This window comes from Ochlerotatus camptorhynchus, unplaced genomic scaffold, assembly GCF_037179485.1.
Source record: "Ochlerotatus camptorhynchus isolate MF236.1 unplaced genomic scaffold, CSIRO-AGI_Acam_v1.1 ptg000391l, whole genome shotgun sequence".
NCBI lineage: Eukaryota > Metazoa > Arthropoda > Insecta > Diptera > Culicidae > Ochlerotatus > Ochlerotatus camptorhynchus.
Window position 1 is genome coordinate 943,247 of NW_027040878.1, and position 20,899 is coordinate 964,145.

At 41.4% G+C, this 20,899-nt stretch overlaps 1 protein-coding gene across 4 annotated transcripts in view; it reads right to left on the bottom strand.

The window, feature by feature from the left end:
* Positions 1-1,031: 1,031 nt before the first annotated feature.
* LOC135710551 (homeobox protein PKNOX1-like) overlaps positions 1,032-20,899 on the bottom strand; it is a 289,794-nt gene continuing 269,926 nt past the window's right edge. For all 4 annotated transcript variants that reach the window (XM_065233155.1, XM_065233153.1, XM_065233154.1 and 1 more), the window contains 9 exons: positions 15,807-16,665; positions 4,539-4,683; positions 4,207-4,476; positions 4,058-4,142; positions 3,617-3,996; positions 3,452-3,517; positions 3,316-3,388; positions 1,919-3,246; positions 1,032-1,743 (listed from right to left, as the gene is read on the bottom strand). In XM_065233155.1, coding sequence (XP_065089227.1) covers positions 2,957-3,246; positions 3,316-3,388; positions 3,452-3,517; positions 3,617-3,996; positions 4,058-4,142; positions 4,207-4,476; positions 4,539-4,683; positions 15,807-16,078 — 1,581 coding nt within the window. In that variant the 5' untranslated portion in view covers positions 16,079-16,665 and the 3' untranslated portion in view covers positions 1,032-1,743; positions 1,919-2,956. The remainder of the gene's footprint in view (positions 1,744-1,918; positions 3,247-3,315; positions 3,389-3,451; positions 3,518-3,616; positions 3,997-4,057; positions 4,143-4,206; positions 4,477-4,538; positions 4,684-15,806; positions 16,666-20,899) is intronic.

Consider the following 20,899-nt stretch of genomic DNA (forward strand, 5'->3'; position numbering starts at 1 on the left):
TTGGATTGCTGTAAATAGAATGGGAGAACTGCTGGACAACTGTCACTGAATTTGTTCACAACATTACGTGCTGTTTGACTGTATATTCAGGACCATCCTCTAATTGAATATACCAGAGGAACTCACACCAGCAGTTCACTTATAGATTTATATTCGAAATGTAGGTTCTAGAGTGGGCTCAAGAGAAAGAGGCAATTAATCAGTACCTTTAATTCAAATAATACTGCAACTCACACAAAACAAACAACAGAAGTCTATTCATCATCCTCTTCCTTCCCACCGGTTCCAACTCTTTCCGACCGCTGATAGACCTTTGCTTTCGCTTGACGAAAGGCTAGGTTTCTGGTCTGCCTTTGAGGCGAGGGGGACGACTCTATCTACGATGCAAAAAAGATTGTGTTGTGCTATGGCTAGCTGCGCGCACGCTGAGTAGATAGAAAGATTCTGAAGATTTCCTGCAAAAATAAGATGAGCGATGCAAGTAGATGTGACAAATGAAAGAAGATTTTTCGAAGATTGATTCGCTAGTGTGAGATTTGTTGAGCATCTAAACTTGAGATTTAGATGTGTCGCCCCCCTCGCTTTGAGGGCATTATAAAACCCTAAAACACAGGACTTTTATGATCCTATGAACACATATTTTCCAAACAATCGCAGTTTGCTCTATGACCGGCACAACCAACACACCTGCACTGAGGCAAATAGACCTAAGAATTTCATAAGGCTCGACTTATGAACAACATACATGAATTTCATAAGCGTGACTTATGAATGATTTTCGGGTAACATGAGGTAGCTCTTATACGCCTTTAACCATTTTATTTTCCTAAGCGTTGAAAGACGAGTGGTAAACACACGGGCCCCCTAACCTCAACGTCCATTTTCCGGTTCCAGTCTGCTCCGATTTATTATCTTTTTGTCAGCATTATTTTTCATAAGGCAAATCAATGAAATTCATACTCATTTCTTATGGCTTAAATTCATAAGTGTTACTTATGGAATTCTTACGTTCTTTTGCCTGCGTGTGCGGCACACTTGCGGCACACTGACAAAAAAGATGACCCAAGATTGGTGTGCGGAGTGGCCTACCCCTTGCCTAAATTACATTTTTCTTGCATCAAATCAATCCCGAGAAACACCTGGTTTTATGTGTCCGGATTCTAAGTGGACCCGACTTTAAAAAGAACAGAGGGATCATAGCAATCTTACTGGCAGTGATGTCGGAATCAATGGTGACGTCAATGGTGTTGTTATTTCCTTATATTTACGAATGTAAAGTCGAAAAATGGAGTACAACAGAGAAACGAATTCCACTCCCAATCAAGATAAGAAAAACCAACAAACAGCAATCTTTTGACCTAAATATCGCAAAGAAAATGAACTTCTTTGTAAGCGACAGCTAGTAGGACGGATCTCTCTGATGTGGTAGGAATGACTACCAAATTAGAAAGAAATATCTGTCTTCAGCCATCAATCAATAATTGATTTGATAATTATTATCCGCTCCCTCGTTCATATCGAGGTTCATATACAGTTACAGATATTCTAGCTTGTTAGAGGCTGAAATTGTCTGTTTTTTTCTGTTGAGGTTGATGTTGAATCTTCTTTCCCAATTAAGGGATGGACTGGTTCTTCCGTGTCCCGATCAGTTTTCTGTGGAATCCTACCGATTGCTGAAGGGAGACCTCTTCTTCAGAAAAAAAAATCATCAAAAACAAAAAAGGGCATCAAACGAATGTAAACCTGGGGGGGGGGGACGTGCTGTCAAATCAGCCTACTGATCATCTTGTATGAAACTGGTTCCAAACGTTAACAAACGCTGTAGGTTTCTTATGGCTTGTTTACGTTTGGAACCAGTTATGCGAGGTAGGCGACGATTGTTCGTATTTGACAGCCACCTCCCCCCCTTGATGTAAACATTCTTGGCTATAGGCAGTGCTGCCAGAAAAAAAAAAATTGAAAAATTGGTTCTCATGGTGGTTGAGTGAGTCGAAGAGTGTTTTTGATGTGTTTAACACAAGGTGGCAGAGTGACTTACCCCCTGAGATGGATACTGTTGTTTATTATGTTTTTTTTTTCAATTGTTGTGTTGAGCAGAAATGATGTGCTAGATGTTAAACTGCGGTAGAAACTCCGCATCAAATCCAAATTAAAATATAAACTTCATCAAACACTAGCCACAAATTTTCGAAGGGCATTCAAGGGCAAAAGTATTAAGAAGATTGAGAAGCTCGATTGTCAAGTCCCGTTCCTGGTCAAAGCCCTTAAAAGTTTTCACCAAATGTATCTAGGTGAAAAATTGCCAATCTCGAAAGGAATTTTCTGCCCCTTCAGTGGACCATTATTGTCCAATTGAAATAATTTCACAATCCGAATCATTAATGATGCCTCGTGCGCACGCAGTCCCGCGCAATTATCGCTTATGGTTAATGCACCCATCCGACGCGTCGTTATCAGCTTTAATACGAAACAAAATGATCGTCTATAAATACAAATCCAAGTCTCATTAGAAGTTACTAGCATGGAGCTTCGTAAAAGTGCACAATCGAAGTTAACGTTCCGCTCATCGTTTCGCTCGCTCGTTCGCGCGCTATCAGCATTCGCAATGACCTTAATGCCTAATTACCCGGTAATTTGCTTTTAAATGGTGCTTAATCATTTGAAAACTTAAGCGTTGAAACCAAAACAATACCAATGTATTGGAACTGCTACGTATTTATAGCAAAACACCGTCTGCGTATACATTCGTTTCGTATAAATGAAGAAATACAATGCTTATCTCCTTCCTCTGGTTGTCCTACGATTTAAACTTAATAATAACAAAAAAAAAAAAAAAGAATCAGAACAATAATTCTCTCGAACTAGACTTCGTTATGGCATGTTGGTTGCACAGTAGTTTCAAAAGTATACATCGGTTCCCGTTTCCCACAAGTGAGGTTATGTTTGCGTTCGCTAGTTAGCGTCCCCCGACGCCAACTAGATTGCCAGATGATTCGTTGGATTCCTCTTCCGAACTTACCGGGGGATGGAGGAAGAATTCGGCGCCCGAGGAGAATAGCTTACCGGAGCTGGAGCTGGCTGCAGCTCGGTTTACATTGGAGCTGATGTTTTCGATGTTGGCTAGCGGATGATGGTGAGCGGCCGGTGGCGGTATTTCGGTGAGGTTATCGGACCACTGGCGTTTACTCGATGGCGGTTGTTGTTGATCTACGTTTGACTGCACAGTAGCCGGTGGTGGACTTTGCGCTGTGGGAGATAGGATTTGTTTTCGTTAGAGGAATGCAGGTGCAATGAACTTGGCGCGAGATGACCTACCGGAGTTGTCCGAGCTGTGTTCGAGCATCGGTTGGAGGATACGGCGTCGAGCGTTGATGAACCAGTTATTGACCTGTGAAGATGTTAAGGCTCTTTAGTTGGTTGGGAAAGGTAAATAGCGGAGATCAAGACCTACTTGTAAGAGCGTGAGATTGGTTTGGGCGGCTATTGCACGTTTCTCATCCTCAGTAGGATAGGGATGCTGCGTGATGTTCAGAGCGCATGAAAGAAAACGGAAAGAGAAAAGAAATCAAAATTAGTTGAAAACAGGGGAAATGACAAACTGGAAGCGAATACTAACGACTAGATGCTGAAATAACCAGGCCCGCATCACGCTGGTCGCGTGTTTGGGCAAAATGCCCCGCTTGGACTGTTTTCCATGCTCGTCGACGCTGCCGTCCAGTTCCGAATCGAGCTCATCCGAACTGCCACTAGGCGAGAGCTGACCGCTGGCGAAGGGATCTATCAGAGGCAGTGGGGCAGCAGCGCCGATTTGGCTTAGAGGAGTAGAGCCGAGAATTTGAGCTTGCGTGGGAAGATGGTGAGGATTTTGCGGGAAAGGTAGACCTGCTGGTGGGAAGTGTTCGGGCATGACTGGAATGCCGGGGTTGGAAAGATCTTGTGGGACCAGATCAGACGGAACCATCGTCGCAGGAACATGCTGCTGACTGAAGTGGCCTGCTACGTTTAGTCGAAACTGTCAGTAGGAAATCGGTTCAACCTAGTCTACTTGGATTCTTACCTTGCATATTGCTATATTCATTGGTATCGGTTGCGGACAGATAGTCGGTATTTTGGTAGAATCCTTGAGCGCTTCCGGAGAGATCCTGCGAATCAAAATAGAAACCAATGTTAGAAACGCCTCTATGCAACCCGTAACATTCATCTGACCTGCTCCGGACTGTTGATGGGACTGTTGGAGTTGGACAGGTTGTTGTTGTGCTCCAGTGCGTAGTCAGATCGGAGTAGATTCTCCGACTGCATCTTCCCACGGAGGCAGGCAATGTAGCGCGTGCAGAAATCCCGACACAGCTCCTGCACCTTCTCCAGCTCCAGTAGGTGTATCCTCAGCACCTGCAGTGCTTTGATCATAAGGCCGTCCAGTTCGGAGTTGTTGGTTAACAGGGGGCGTTTCTCCTTCTCTAGTAATTGTACGAAGGCCTGTAAAAAAAATCAATCGCAATCATTGAAAGACCTCGATTAAAAGTGAACCCAAAAGCTACCTGAACATCCCGGGCAAAGCTATCGCCTTCACTGGTGCCATTGCTGGATCCATTCGGGCTGGACGAATTCGAGGAGGGAATGTAGCCTTGCGTTGCCTGTTCGCATTTCTCCAGCAGCAGGGCCAACAGGGAAAACAGTGGATGTCTGTCGAACGAAACGAACCCAAAGGGAGATGGTTGTAAGAAAGTGAAGCAAAAAAGCAACACGAAATGCATTTTCGTATAACTAGACGATTTTCCAGGAAGCTTCAGCTTCAACCGGACCGGCCGCTGCCGGTTGTTGCTGCTGTCGTCTTGGTCGTAATAAAGATATTACAGTTATTTCGACATTGCTCGATTCCGTGTCTTTCGAAACCTCCCTCTTTTTCCACCCATATAAGCGGTGGCATTGTGGACGAACCAACGAATGGATGACGAAGACGACGACGACGACGACGACGATGATGATTGGGGACGACGATTGTCCCAAGGAGCTTTGTAAAACATCATGTCTATGTATATTTACTTATAGTCCAATATCCGTCGTAACTACCTACATCGAAATAACGTGTGCATTCGAAATCACATTTCATCGTTCGTATTTCTGGTGTCTGCTGGTGGGGCAGGGAAAAGCGAGGAAAAGGGGCTCTTTCCTAATCGGGTGGACTTTGTTCACTGAGCTAAAGGCAAACGTTCTACTTTTATAAAACTATTTCGTAGCGGATATGTCGATTTTCTAATGTTTGGAAGATGGTGCTGAGTTTGTATTTAGCAGACCACTTCTACTGTGTTATTAATTTTCATTCTCCATAAATATAATAGAGAAGTCCTTGATCAAATCAATTATAATATCACGACCAGTGTGATAAAAATGCTGAGAGTTCACAATGACTTAAAATTAGTGCTGTCATGGTAAATTAAGAACTGACCATCTAAAATAGATCCGCCCCTTTAAAGAGCGTATTTAATTGAAATTTAACAATTGATTTATTGATTTTCATTATTTAGGAGCCTGTAGTGATTCATTTCCGGATACACAATTTAATTCCCTCTAACTAAAACTAGGATACAGGTAAAACTTGTCTGCAATCAGCTCACCATAAACTTTAAAAATACTCAGGTGTCAACTCAATGAAGAAAACCAAATTCCCCGATATTCAATGATTTACCAGTAATTAAAAACAAATTCCAGGTGCAGTGCCTACCCGTTTTTGGCAACCCCATCAGCTATTACTTTTCTCAGTACTATTCAGCTTTCTGAACATTTTTTCAAGAAATACCACATGGATCTCTAACCCATGAAGAGTGACCCGGTACAATTTCAAATTGAATAATGCTTTCGATGCATTGTATAGAATGTAAATAAGACATAAATCGCGTGTTGATTTATCTAAATACACACATTTCAAACGTGGTAAACGCCAGGTAATCAGTTCAAGCAGTAACCGGGATGCTAAGGAAACTTCAACCATATCGATATAAATCTACTTTCCTGGATCTTGAATTTGGTTCTGCGAACGTGTCCGTACAACATTTCCTTTAGAATCATTTCCTTCCACAGAGTTCTTTTCAGAGTTCTTCTAAATTTTAAATTCTCTCTGGAAGTCCCTTGAACATTTCTCTAGAGCACTATCAAACTCTACTGTCTTCTGTAACTCTACTGTCTCTCGAGCTGTGTCTCAAGGTCGGCTTACTACTGGGTAATCTGGAGGGGCTTCGCGATCAAAATATGCAGTACTGTCACCTGACTAAAGGCTATGGAAAGTGTAATTGGAATAGTAATCAAAGGGTGTGTACAAATTATTTATTAAGAAAAGCTATATTAGGTGTGGATTGGATTTCTAAAAGAACTACTATTGAATGTTATGTACTCAACACCACTTGGCACTGATGAAGTCTGCAAGTAGTAGACGAAATACGCGTATCTGTCAAAAGATAAGCAATTATAACGGAATTTAAAGGAAATAAACCAACCCGCTCAAAGGTCTTCATAAAGGAATTCCGTTTAGAGGTTCGACAAATTTTAAGGAAGCTTTTAAGGCTCCCCAATTGTTGTTATGAAATAAATATAATCAAATTTATTGTTTCACCAATAAAATAATAGTAAGGCTCAATGTCATATTATTGGTCGCACCCAACAAAAAGTGGCCTTGACGCAATTTAATTGAATAACATCTTCGCGGGATTTTAATTAACCGTAGTTTAGCAAAATAAAATAAATGCAACATGCCCCCCCCCCCCCTAAGCCCCCGCCAGATAAATTTTCTAGCTACGCCAATGTTTAACGTACCGGTACTGAACTGCTGCCGTTGTGGCTGCTTTGCCGAAGGACTACTCTGCCGATGTGCAAACGCTAGCCGATGATACTACGTACGACGGGCTTGACGTCAGGCGAATCAAGCCTGACAGGGTGGTGATGTTTGATTTTACTTGCTAGTGGATCGGTCAACAGATCGACTTGACTTAATGGCGATCTGCGGTCTCCTGGCGTCTACCTTCGTTGACAAGAATCGACAGATTCCAGGTAAGGCCGAAGTGACTCTGGTCAGAGGGGTCCTCATTTGCTTTTAGAGCCGTATTGGCCCGAGGAATGCGGCCATTTTGGCCTTGCAAGGCCAGAGCGAAATGGTGTGCTTTGCTTTTAGGATCAGCAGCCATTAAGGACCACTAATCCGACTAATGTGCTTCCTAACCGACTTAGTCGGTTGGTTCACAAAATGGCGCTGCACCGAATGGTACCACAAAATAGGTCCTGTGAGGACAACGGGGTTTATTTTTGTTAATTAAGCTTTTGGTAATTAATTAGCCAAGCAGTGTTACCTGATTGAACAGATGTGTACACATTACTTTAAGAACACTTAGTTTTTACGATCCGAAGCACACGAACACCAGATACTGATTGAGGAATGGCGGTTTTCCTTCGCGCTTTTCCCATCCCATTCCTCTTCTCGTGAGACGTTTTTACCACCCATTTTGAAATCATAATTTAGCCCGACTGTTGTTGTACGGTTTTAGACCATTTTAAAATTAACAATTTTATACAACGACTACTAACCCTACTAATCTAACACTAAATAACCTCAAGATGGGGGATGTCCTCCCGAGCAAAGGGTTATACCAAATTGATAACAAGTTCAGATACCCGGTTATCAATTTGCAATTTTATTCAACAAATTTCAAATAATTTTATCGATTAGGTATTAAAGGCTTACACTGATAACTGTAATGTGGATGGCAGTGTTTTTTTTTCTTTTCATGCGGATAATATTTGAAGCTTTGATCAAATCTTGCATCATTTAATACTCTATCATGATAACAACTGATAACAAAATTAGTCAAGGTTGATAACTAAATTAGTTATGCGATAACAACTGAAAAAAAAATGAAATCTGAATAACAAGACTTGTTTTCAAGATGTTATCAGGTTGTTATTTTACTTTGCTCGCGCTCTCGCCCCAAAAGGCCTGGGTTCAATCCCAGTCGGCGCCGCCAGGATTTTCTGAGGCATAAAATCTCTGATCACTTCTTCCTTCGGAAGGGAAGTAAAGCCGTTGGTCCCCTGTTCATGAGTTGATGGGTCGATATGTATGGCCAAGGTGTGGGAGCTGTCTCCCTGGCGTCGGTAGCATTGGTACTGAGTACGGAAAACAAGATCGACGGAAAAGAAATCGAAGAAAAAAAATTGATCAGTTAAGTAGCGATACAAGTAACAGTAGCCTAATGTTTCTCATCTTGGACCCTATACTCCTCTTCTTTTCATATTTAACAAACTACAGTCTCTTCGGATTGTTATCAAATGCGATGTTTTCCTAATCTATACTTCCTTCTTCTACTTTTCAGACAAACACATCTATAAACAGTGAAGACACAAACTGTGTTGCTGAAAACGACTTTCAACGACGACAACGGGGACGCGTGGCTAGGCGAGTAAGAGGGGTGCCACAGTCGGAAGAAGTGTTAGTTTGTTTACTAAAATGAACCACCCATTTTGTTATGGCAAGTTTTGCTATAAGAAATGCTCCTCGTGTTTATTAGCGATCACATCAAAGATTGATTAATTGCGTAGGAAATCAGTTTGGCACGGTATTTGTGACCAGCATACACCTTCCGGTCGTATGAAACAGGTCAAAAGCTGTCTAAATCCGCAGATAAACATTTTTGTTTTGAATTTCTGTACAGCAAAATAGTGAACTTTTCGTGAAAATTAACGGCAAAGAACTCACCAACACTGGGAGACCGTGAGTTCCTGCCCATCTGTCTTAAAAACATCTCGGACGCGTGGTACAGCTTATAGAATAACACTCATGAAAACGAGTTGGACGATGCACTACGGGACCAAGATGGAAATATGACAGGTGGGCAGGAACTCACGGTCTCCCAGTGTTGGTGAGTTCTTTGCCGTTAATGTTCACGAAAAGTTCACTATTTTGCCATACAGAAATTCAAAACAAAACAATGTATGGGCGGATTGGGACAGTTTTTGACCTGCTTCATACGACCGGAAGGTGTATGCTGGTCACAAATGCCGTGCCAAACTGATTTCCTACGCAATTAATCAACCTTTGATGTGAATTTCGCTAATAAACACGAGGAGCATTTTTATAGAAAAACTTGCCATAACAAAATGGGCATAGTTCATTTTAGTAAACAAACTAACACTTCTTTCTACTGTGTCACCTTTCTATTTTCCGCCTAGCTACGGGACGACGACGACGACGATGAATGCTCTGTTTTGGTCGAATGATCACATCAACCGATGGACGAATACCAACGAACAGAATACAACGATCATTTGTATTGACTGCAGTCTAACCTGTCTTGGACCTGGCTCTCTCGTGGTAAGTTGAGACAAGTCCCGAAAGCCTGCACTCAAAAAATTCCACAGGTCATCATCATGTGTCTCACACTTAATTGTGCACTTCTTGTGAAATACATCCATTTCATGTGTAAATCTTATGCTGTGAACCATGCCTCAACACTATTGATTAGGATTGTGACACACTTGTAGTCTAATTGCCTCACATGGCGATATCAATAGCATTGTACATCATAGTTCAATGTTCTACAATATTCTACTTTATCCACTTCCACTTTACCGACTCCAAAATTGAATCGATAAATACCTATATAAATAAAGCTGCCAGAAAGCAGAGCTTACACATGCCTTTTATTTAATGGGTCTGATTTGGGAATTGATCCTGAATTGTTGGGGTGTGCTGCTGCCGTTGTCTTCATTCAATCTCACTGGACCACGGTTGTTCAATAGAGTGATGCAAAATTTGAAATTTTCGCTCCACAATACTTAAACGATTCCAAATCGGATCCTGACTAACCTCTCAAAATTTGAACCCATTTGGTGAGAAACTGAGATGGCACAAACCATTTGAAGTTTGTATGGGAATTACTATGGTAAAACCAAGATTTTTGTTGATGTCTATCTAATAATTCACCATATCGGTCTGCCTCAAAAACTTTCAACTGTACTTGTAGGAAATTTTCCCAGCTACAACTTTGCTAAACACCACTTTTTGATTAAATGCAAGGATCGAAAGTTATCAATGGTTCAATGCGCTGATGTCTTATGATCATGCTCAATCAACTGCTCAGCAGGCAACATTGGTGTTTCTGGGGCGTTGAATAGGATACAAATATCATGGCTACTATGTCATACTGCAAAATACAGTGTTGCCTACAGAGCAGCTGCTTGATCTTGTCATAAGTTTACCAATCTCTTAAATAATTAATAACTTTTTCCTGTCTCGTTTTACATAGAAACGATCTTGATCAAAGTTGTAGCTGAGAAAATTTTCTATAAGTATGGCTATCGAACTGTTTTGCAGCTAAATATGGAAAACACTAGAAGGCAATGAACAAAACATTGAGATTTCCCATAGTAATTTACATGCAATCTTCAAATGGCTTGTGCGAAGTCTGTTTCTAACCAAATGAGTTGTAACTTTGGGAGGCTAATCAGGACCCGATTTGAAACCATTTAAGCACTGTGGAGCGAAAAAGTCAAATTTTGCATCAGTCTATTGTTCAAATATATGAGGCTGGTTGATAAGGATGAAGTCACAACTCATGTTTTCGATGTTTACTTTGCAGAACATACCATTCACATAGCATTGAAATGCAAAACATTTCAAATCCATCTGTTTTGAACAGTAAATAGTGTGAATCAACTTAAATTGATAGAGAAATTTACGTGTAGAACACATTGAACCATGGTGAAATACACTTGAAATAAATGTGATTGTGCATATGAAAAATCAAGTGTTTAAACACTCTGATCAGACGTGTGGACTTTTTTGAGTGTAGTGTATGGTCTAGAGATCTCACACCCCTTTCTCTTTTAGGAACTCCGACCCCCCCCAAGTAACCAAAAGTTCTGATAAAGGGCTATTTGTAGCTTAAGCAGCTTGGTTGAAGGTGGTCTGTAGCATTCTAAGCAGTCTCATTTTTAAGTCGTTATAAGAAATTGAAAGTTCCGGTACCATAATTGAAGAGCATTCTAAGCAACTTCTGGCGGAACTTGAACGGAACGTTTAGAAAATTAGTATAAAAAAAGCACCAATTTCATATTGTTCGCACTTTTATAAAAGTTAATTCTAAAGTCAGGTCTTTATGATAGTTATTTCTAAAGGTAGACATGCACGTGTATTGATTTATCAGCATTAGTTATTAGCATTGGAGCTGTTTGAAGAATTAAACCCAGTCCTTCTGCGTGAGATCCCCAGCACGAACCACTACGTCATCTGAGATATATTATAGTGAGCTGTTGTCCCTTCTATTGATGGAGTTTTCAGTGCCAGCTGACTGACTTGAATACGAGACACAAAACCTTGATGAATTTTAATTTGGTGTTTGCCCACCTGGTATTCCAACACACTAGGAAATTTCTTTTTATTTTTATTATGTTTGGATAGAATATTGATGCACTGCATAAATATAAGAATTATCATTTATTTGAGCCACTGATCATTTCATATTTACTTACATTAAATTTTGTTATTAATAAAGTACGGATTGCTTCATGTGGGCTATGACGGACCTTTTTAGATACTTTAAAGTTGCTAAGAAGTTCCACTGGGAACTTTTTCGGAACTTTGTTGTGGCCATGTTTTCAGCCTTTCCTGAAGTTCCTAAGAAGTGCTTAGGGATGCATTTTGGAACTTTTTTTGAACTTCAAGTTGATAGGAGTACGCATCAGAACTTTATGGAACTTTAAAGTGGGTCTTAACCCTGAATGCGGAACTTTTGGTTGCTTGGGAAGAAAGTTCTGTCGGAACTTTATTTGAACTTTATGTAACTCGAAAGTTCTGTCCGAACTTTATGGAACTTGAAGGTTCTGTCGGAACTTTATGGAACTTGGAAGTGAGTTTTATCGTTGAATGCGGAAGTTTTGGTTACTTGGGCCATGGCCTCATGGTCTGGTCGAAGATCGCTGGCGGAAAATACACCGAGATTCCATCCTGCTTCATCCGCCACCTCATATAAGCTGCTATCCCGTCTTGCGGTGATGATGCACAGTGTATATACCGGCTAATATTTGGTATTATAATGCTCTACTGCTGAAGAGTGCCAAATATTTTGGCTGAACACTTTCTAGCTAATCTGGTAAGTTGGAGTAAACTTTTTATGACGCAGATTGTAAGCCTTCCTTGTACTTTTCATCACTTTTCTGTAGATTTTCTTGACTTTTTCTAATAATTTTCATTCTACTTCTTTTCTAAATTTTTCCCTTGCCTTGTGTTGCCTGTGTTCATCTCCTTTTACGACCTTTTCAGGCCCGTACAGAATGCGATATGGTGTGAATCCAGTCGAAGCATGGACGGTGGTGTTAATCAACTCCTCTACATCTCCGATTTTGGTATCCCATACAATGTTGATCTGGCTGCATGTATATTCGTAAACACTCGTTGGTGGTCCGATTTGTCCACTCCACTGGATTTGCTTGGCTATGATGCCTCGCATTTGGCCAGTGACGGATTCCTCTTTGCTTGAGCAGAGACAAACTATTTTCCTGTAAAGGCTGTGGCATTATCGCATCCCTTTCGTCTCGATGTTCTTCACAGGAAACCAGAATTGTTGTTTATTAATTTATTTGATAAGGCTCATCGAATTAACTTTACAGAGACAAAGATTCTTGGACACTATAAAATACATCTAAAAAATTAGTCAAAAGGTACAACACAATAAACACTTTATCTTTCGTTATCCAAAAAGCCTAAACCACCAGAACTGGAGCCGCTTCAATGTAGCAATGGACGCAAAACGTGGTCATCGCTCACACACTCATCATGGAACGGTTTCCAAAGTCGACAACGCATTGACCGCCGAAAGAACTGCTGATGAAGAACAATGAGGAGGACCACACAATGGTTGCTGCCGAGTAAACAGCCGATCGCGTAACAAACATCGAGAGTGGTCTGCTTCTGTCGATTTAAGATAATTAAGAACTAATAAATGGCAGTTTCCCTTCTGCCTAAATGGCTTCTAGGGAGACTCTGGTTGTAATCGAGTGCTAACATTTGAAATGCCCTCTCGGTGTCCTTCGGTCTGCCCATTTCCGATGCAGAAGCTACAGTAGTAGGCTTGCATTGTTTGCACGTTACACAAGCTCGTAGATAACGTTTGGTATGCATGGCCATTTTTGGCCAATAGTACCGTACTTTAATCCACCGTAACGTGTTCTCATAACCGGGATGTAGGGTGTTCTTGCCGCAACACAGACTCGCGCAAATTTTGTGTTAAGCAAAGCTTCCATTCAAACCTGTAGTCTAAGACGTACACGAACTTGTACAGATCCAGAGAGTTTCGTGAATTTCAAAATCGAGGAGAAGAAGCTGTACAAGTTCGTGTCTGCAGCTTCGGACAATTTTTGAAATTCTTGCATAGATTCTCTTCGAATTTTAAACTCTTTCACTGAATTCACTGAAGCTTACATTTTTTAATTCGCTTCTCCGTAGAATTCCCATGCAATTCACCTCTGAATTCTCGACCAACAATTGAAAAGGGGCTATTAGATTTTAAGAGCAAAACTTGTAATCCCCTTTTCCTTCCAACTTTATTCGGCAGGGGAAATTCTCCCGTCGAAAATGGTCTTTAAATTTTGCTCAGAATTATCTTGGAGTTTTTCTCTAAATTCATCTGGAAATTGCTTGGAACTCTCCTTTTTTTCCTTGATTTGTTTTCCGTCGATCTTGTTTTCCGTGCTGAGCACCAATGCTACCGACGCCAAAGAAGCAGCTCCCACACCTGGACTCTACCTATCGACCCATCAAGTCATGAACCGGGGACCAACGGCTTTACTTCCCTTCCAAAGGAAGGCGTGATCAGAGATGTTATGCCTCAGAACATCCCGGCGGCGTCGACTGGGATTGAACCCAGGCATGCTGGGATAAGCGGTAATCACGCTTACCACTACACCACAGAATTTTTTCTGGAACTGTATCCTCAAAATTCGATTCCCTTGATACTTTTTACGAATCGAAGAGAATTCCAACTCTTCACGATTGTTATGGGATTTTCCAGAGAGGTACCTAAATTTTTACTCTGAACTCACTCACTTAACTTGGAAGTTCTAGTCGAAACTATCGTAGGTATTTTCCTAAAATTCCCTTAAAATATTCATTGAAAAACTTTGGTATTATCTCTAGAATTCATTCTAAAATCTGTTTCAAAAATTTTTTTTTTGAAAAAACCTCAAAAATTCTCGAAAACTAAAAAAAAAACCAAAATCGACTGCGTTACGAAAAGTGGTCAGGTTTCGACCACTTAAAACTCTGTCAATGGCGGATGGATTTTAATTCTAAAGAAGCCAATCGATTGGAAATTTTTCTACAAATCTATTAAAAATTTATCAATTTTCAATAGGTTACGATTGCATGTAAAAAGCTGATTCCCTAACACAGATTACAAAATCGAATTTGATTCGGTCTCGCCGAACGGTGCTTATTCAATCACCGTGTGTGGTCGTCATCATCATCATCATCAGCAGCAGCAGCAGTGCTTTCGGCGCGTGGCGTTGAACATTGTTCTCCAGTACACAACGAAAGGCTGTCCGCAAGCCAAATAGCTCAGCATTACTCAACCATCACGACAAAACGGTTCTTTTCAGGACCACCATAAATTATTGTTGTTTAAGAGTTTATTTTCAATGAACGTTCGCTCGCCTTGCTGCCAGCCACATCACCCCCAAAACTCTTTCATAATGTACCCAGCAACCAAACGTTTGTGGTCATATGCGTAACAGTATTGAAGTGGTACATAAAAATTCTCGCAATGACCGAAAACCACATGACCTTGTCAATTAACTAGAAACACTTCGAATTAAGGTAAGATCTCTCCAGGACGCTAGAAAAAGCAAAAGAATCTCGAATTTATATGATTGATCGCGAATATCTCGCGAATGGAAATTTTTTACAAGAAATCCCTCGAATCAATTTCTGTTTTTTTTTATTATCTACTTAATTAACCAAAAATTCCGTGTATTTTGTGCTCGAAGATGCGTAATTTTGTCATCAGAAAACGAGGTGGGATTGGAAAAAGTAGTTTCCCTAACACAGTCGCCGAATATTGATACCGTGCACGTAATTCTACGTCAAATCTACGATCGTGTCTTGAATACAACCTCTTACTTTTTCAACAACTGTTTACCCTGAAGGGTCACCAGTTCTAATCACTATAACATCACTGAAAATTTCTATTAAAATCGTGAAAGTGGGGTTTCATTTTCCTCAAAAAATCTGCTCGAATGTGACGAAAATCGAGGAAAAATTTACTGACCCCTTTTTTGCAAATTTTGAGTAAAATTCGATTCATTTTTTTTTCTAGCAGATTTTTGAGGAAAATTTTACTCACTCGCTACTATTTTGAGAGAAATTCTACTCAATTTTGAGTTAGTCTCATCGGCCGTATATGGCGTCTAACGATGTGACATGACAACCGTCACATCCCCAGACGATCTGAAGCAAAACGTACAGGTAAGCTCTTTTATAGTCATACCAAGCGAGCACGTGATTAATTGATTGTGGCCTAAACGTTTGATAAATTTCCAATAGTTTACTAATGATCAATTACTACTATCTTCATACCAAACAAATCTTACATGAATTCTGAATCAAAGGGTGTGAAAAGAATTTTATCCCTTCAATAAATGGCCAAGTTATAAGCGTTTAAAACTTAACACTATTCCATTACACAATTTTTGGAATCACATCCCAGTATAGTCCACAAAAACGTAGTTCTTTCGTCAAAAACCACCAACCATCTCTCGAGAAAACTCACTTGTACACTGCCCTTTTGTCCGCCTCGAACTGGGCCTGATCGATGTCGCTGATATTGCTACTATTGCTGGGAGAAGACACTGGCGTCGCGCCGGAAGCTGCCACGTTGCTTGAAGATGTGTGCCCACTGGCGCTCCCCCCTCCTCCTCCTCCTCCTCCTCCTCCTCCTCCTCCTCCTCCGCCACCTCCCCCGCCTACTGTCCCGGAAATACTGGACGCCGTAACCGTCGCACCGGACACCGGAGGAATTGCAGTCACACTATTTTCTTGCATTATTTTCTTCTTTTTACTACACTCCCGATTTTCCGATTCCTAGCAGCAGAAAACACGAACCAACAATTTCTTCTCAATCACAGAACGACTAGCACTGAAGAATGCACCAAAATCACACCCGAAATGAATCGCCTTATTGCACATGTAGCAGGATTCGTCTTTTCATCTGGGAATCAGGAACCCGGAAGCCGGAAGCTTTTCTTTTTTTTTGCTGTGTAGGTATGGTTGCGGGGATTATTATTATTATTATTATATGGCACCGAAAGGTATGTGTACGTGATTCAAGCGATTCGCGGAACCAACAACTTGTGCTCTCTCACAAACCCGATTTGCATAAATCAGTTCATCAATTTGGCATTGATTGTTTCGTTTGTCGTTCGAGCGCCCACCGCACTTGTTTACGTCCTCTCCCGTCGGATTCCGCCTGAGAGTGTGTGTTATATGTCGTGTGCCTCCACCGCTGCCGCTGGATTCACGCTGGTAGTTGCAATACTTCGAAGTGGATTAATTTTCCCATGCTGCCGCTTCTGTGCTGGGGAATGTTGTTTCTATTACTGCTCCTGCCATTCATCGATTGTCTGGAAAATCTATGGGGAGAGAAAGAGAGGGGAAACGAAGGACATGAAATTAGATTTCCGTTGTAAAATTGATGGTTTTTCGGGCGTAGTACTACGGTGGTGAGTGATCGATAAAGTGTCTGATGGGGCATGCAATGATAAATCATAATTACTATTGCTGGGCAAATTGAATTGCTATACTTTTGATAAAGTACAGTGGAACAGAGAAATTTTTACCAAAATTCAATTTTCATCGTCATCATCCTTCTAATCGCAATATTCAATCAAAATTACATTCCGCTGATGGTAATCATCATAATGTGAAATCGCAATAAATGTCAACTGCCGGATTGCGGCTTCGAAGCTGGTAGCCAAAAAACAATGCTGTAAATTTAGTCTAGTTGGATTCAGAGGTTCCATCGGAGCTTACAGGAAATCTTGCGTTTTGTTTATTAACTATCAGCCGTTTGGAATTGAGGATTGTGAAATTGTTTGGCCATGTTCCCGTCTATAATTGGGGCAGTGGCGAAGTTGGACTGGTTGGCACCCTCTAATTATCATTGGGTTTTATATAACATGAACATAGAATTAACAAATGGACAAAACCCATCAAACCAGATCTATGAATTTCTCTGTATTCTCAACATTATTTCTAAAAATAAGTGAGTCACAATTCTACTAATTATATTTTTTAACTTTATTAGTAAAATTGCCAGCCCTTGGATGGTTCGTCTTTTGGGATGGGACTTCGGAAAGGACACCTCCAAGAGACAGAGTTTAAATAAATCGGGGGTTTCAGAACGGGATCCCCATAATTACAGAGTTGGTAGCGTACACGTTCTGGTGCTCCAATAGGTCCTCCCATTTCCTGGTAACTCCTTTAAATCGTCAGATGAATAGTAGCCGTTGAATGTTCCAGATTACTCCCATGATCCAGTTCTTATGGTCCTCTGCTGAGGCCTTTTCGTTTACTTTCACATCACAGTGCCCTGGGATGGGCAAAAGCTGTCCCTTCGGGGCGAAGTTTCAAATTCCTAAGACCCAGGCGTGTTTCCAAAAGGAGCACGGTCAGGACGCTGCAGGTGGAATGTAATAAAATGGCGATTGGTTGAAGTAACAACTGAGGATTCATTTCAACTTCGTTCGGTTGAACTCCAGATGAAAAGTAAGGTGTAACGTAAGGATAATTTCAAGGTAGTTCTGAGTTGTTACCGGCGGGTAACATAGTATTGTTTAAAATATTGATGTGGGGAGTAGGGCCAATAAATTGTAGTGAAATAACGGCCGATTCAAAGTGGGGAGCGATCAGTTTTGAAATGTGTGGATCTTGTGTAAGGGTTGTATTAGTAGCTAAGAGCGAAGGCTGCCTACGATCGGGGGCGGATGGAGAGAAACGCAACACCACGGTCGATGAGAAGAGGTAAGAGAGAGTGGATTTAGTCAGTAAGTCGTGAGCCCTCGTAAAAGCGACAAGGAAAGTTTGTTGCGTGTGGTGAGAAATTTTAGTCACCCTCGCCATCGGTCCAAGCCACGCGGTGTGAGAACGCTTTGTTTTCTGGACCGCTAGGAGCCCTGACCATCACTCGTTCCCCGGCCAAGTCATCCAGTCATCTCGGGGTCCTGAATATCGGACCGCTTGTTATTCAGTCCGACTACATTCGACGCCGTACTGCCGCTCCAGGTTTAATCGATACCCGGCTTCACGGTCAACCCACCATTAGTCGCCCTGGCTTATTCTATCGTCGGCCGAATCAACCTGGCACCGGCCAAGTTACTCGGCTATCCACGAATCTGCCCGGTCAGTTCGCCAGCTTGCCAGTCGATCATCAGTCGGACATCAATCGCCACCGCATTGCGGACAGTCAGTCCTTCGTAGTAGGCCCGCCATTGTTCGTCGTCGGCCCCTGCTATTGCAGGATGACTAACCCGGCAAAGCCCAGATCACCCCGGCCATTCAAGTCCTCACGTTGCCCACATGGCAGCCGATCAGCACCTGATATACCTCCCGGGCTACCTTCGTCGGCGTTTAGAGCCAGGATTACCGGCAAACTCACACGGGCGTCTACCATCGCCGTATCCCGGCCAGGGTCGGCCGGACCACCTGCTATCATAACCGCTTCCCGGCCAGTTTCGACCGAACCCCCAGGCGATCACCTTTCGATACCATCACCGGCTACCATCGTGGTTTCCCGGCCAGGGTCTGCCGAACCACTTGCTATCATCACCGCTTCCCGGCCAGAGTCTGCCGAACCACCAGCCGATCACCGTTCAATACTGCCCCGCCCCCACTGTCATCGCCGGCCAATAAAGTACAAGGTAATAAAAAAAAAACATAATTTCAGGTCTCCTCACATCCGAAAACTCTCCCACGTCAATACGCCATGAGACCCGGAACCTACAAGGGACTTGAGTGCCCACCCCGGGAGCAGCCATTGGTTAAGACCAGCAGCTTGGGGCTTTGGGGAGTTCCCTTTAGGGACTCAGTGGCTCCGGGGCTGAAACCAGTCTTATAGAGTATAATCCCAAGGCAATCCTGAGTAGGATACAAAGAAAATTTCCAACACAATTCTGAGGAGGATTTCAAGATAATTTCAATAGGAGTTCTGTCTAAGGGATTTGTAAGGAGAACTTCTAGGTACCTGTGAATAAATTCCAAAAGACGAAGGAGAATCATAAGAGAATTTTGGAATTAATTCAATGAAAAGTTTAATGATGATTCCAAAGGAATTGTAAGAAGTATTCCAAAGCAATTCTTATGAAAGATTCAAGGAAACTTTCTGAAATTTCCTGAGGAAAACTTTCAAGGCATACTTATGAGAGTTTCAAGGCTATTCCTGTAATCATTTTAAGAAAAATCAAAGAAGAGTTCCTAGGGAATTCTGAGGAGCATTTCATGAAATTTACGGGACTGCTCTTAGATCATTCTGAGTGGAGTTTAGATAATTCCATGGGAATGTTAGGAGATATTTAGTGAATACTGAGCATCCTTTGGGAATTCCTAGGTAATACAATGAACTTATTTAAGAAGCTTAAGGTTATTCCTCGTAGAGTCCACAAATCGCCACCACGTAGGCTATACATTAGACTGATGCAAAATTTTAAATTTTCGCTCCACAGTGTTCAAACGCTTTCAAATCGGGTCCTGATTAGCCACCGCCACCGATGCTTTCTAACATCCCAATGGGTCTGGGTTCAATCCCAGCCGAGATCAGTGGGATTTTTCTGAGGCATAAAAATCTCTGGTCACGTCTTCCTTCAGAAGGGAAGTAAAGCCGTTGGTCCCGGCCCATGTGTGTTGAATGGGTGCGATATCCTACGCAGGTGTGGAAGCTGCCTTCCTGCAAAAAATGTCCGTCGGTGATTGGCACTAGATTGCGGAACAGAGACCGACGTTAAATAAAGGATTGAAGAAGATTTGATAAGAAACTGACTTGGCACAAACCATTTGAAGTTTATATTGACATTACTATGGGAAAACAAAACTTTTTGTGCATTGTATTCTAGCCTTTTAACATATTTTACTGTTAACAAATTCTATTGCTATTCTTATAGGAATTTTTATCAGCTACAACTTTGAAGAAAATCATTTTTCAGTCAAACGTCAAATTAAATAGTTATTAATTGTTTAAGAGATTGATAATCTTATGGCAAGATTAAGCAACTGTATTGTGGGCAACACTGTATTCTGCTGTGTGACATAGTAGCCGTGATTTTTGTCCTCTATTCTACGAGCCATAAACACCAATGTTGCCTGCTGAACAGTTGATTGAGCATAATCATAAGACATTAATGACTTGAATCATTAATAATTTATGTTTCTTAAATTTGATCGAAAATTGGTCTTCAACAAAGTTGTAGCTGAGAAAATTTTCAACAAGCTCAGCTATAATTTTCTAGAGTAGAGTGAACAGGTGAATTTTGAGATAGATATGAACCGAAATTATGGTTTCTCCATAGTAATTCCCATATAAAATTCAAATGGTTTGTGCCAAGTCAGTTTCTCACTAAATGAGTTCAAATTTTGGGAGGCTAATCAGGGCCCAATTTGGAACCGTTTGAGCACTGTGGAGCGAAAATTTCAAATTTATCCTAATCGCCCATTTCGGGCCTATCGAGCAGAAAACTTCAAATAAATCCATGATTTTAGAGTTAACAAGTCAATTATGCATTTGGTGCGATACTTTAGTTAATAAGCTACCGAACGAAGTCAATGAGAACGCGTGATATGAAGGTTTGCACCCATAATTCCCAAAAACAAAAGAAT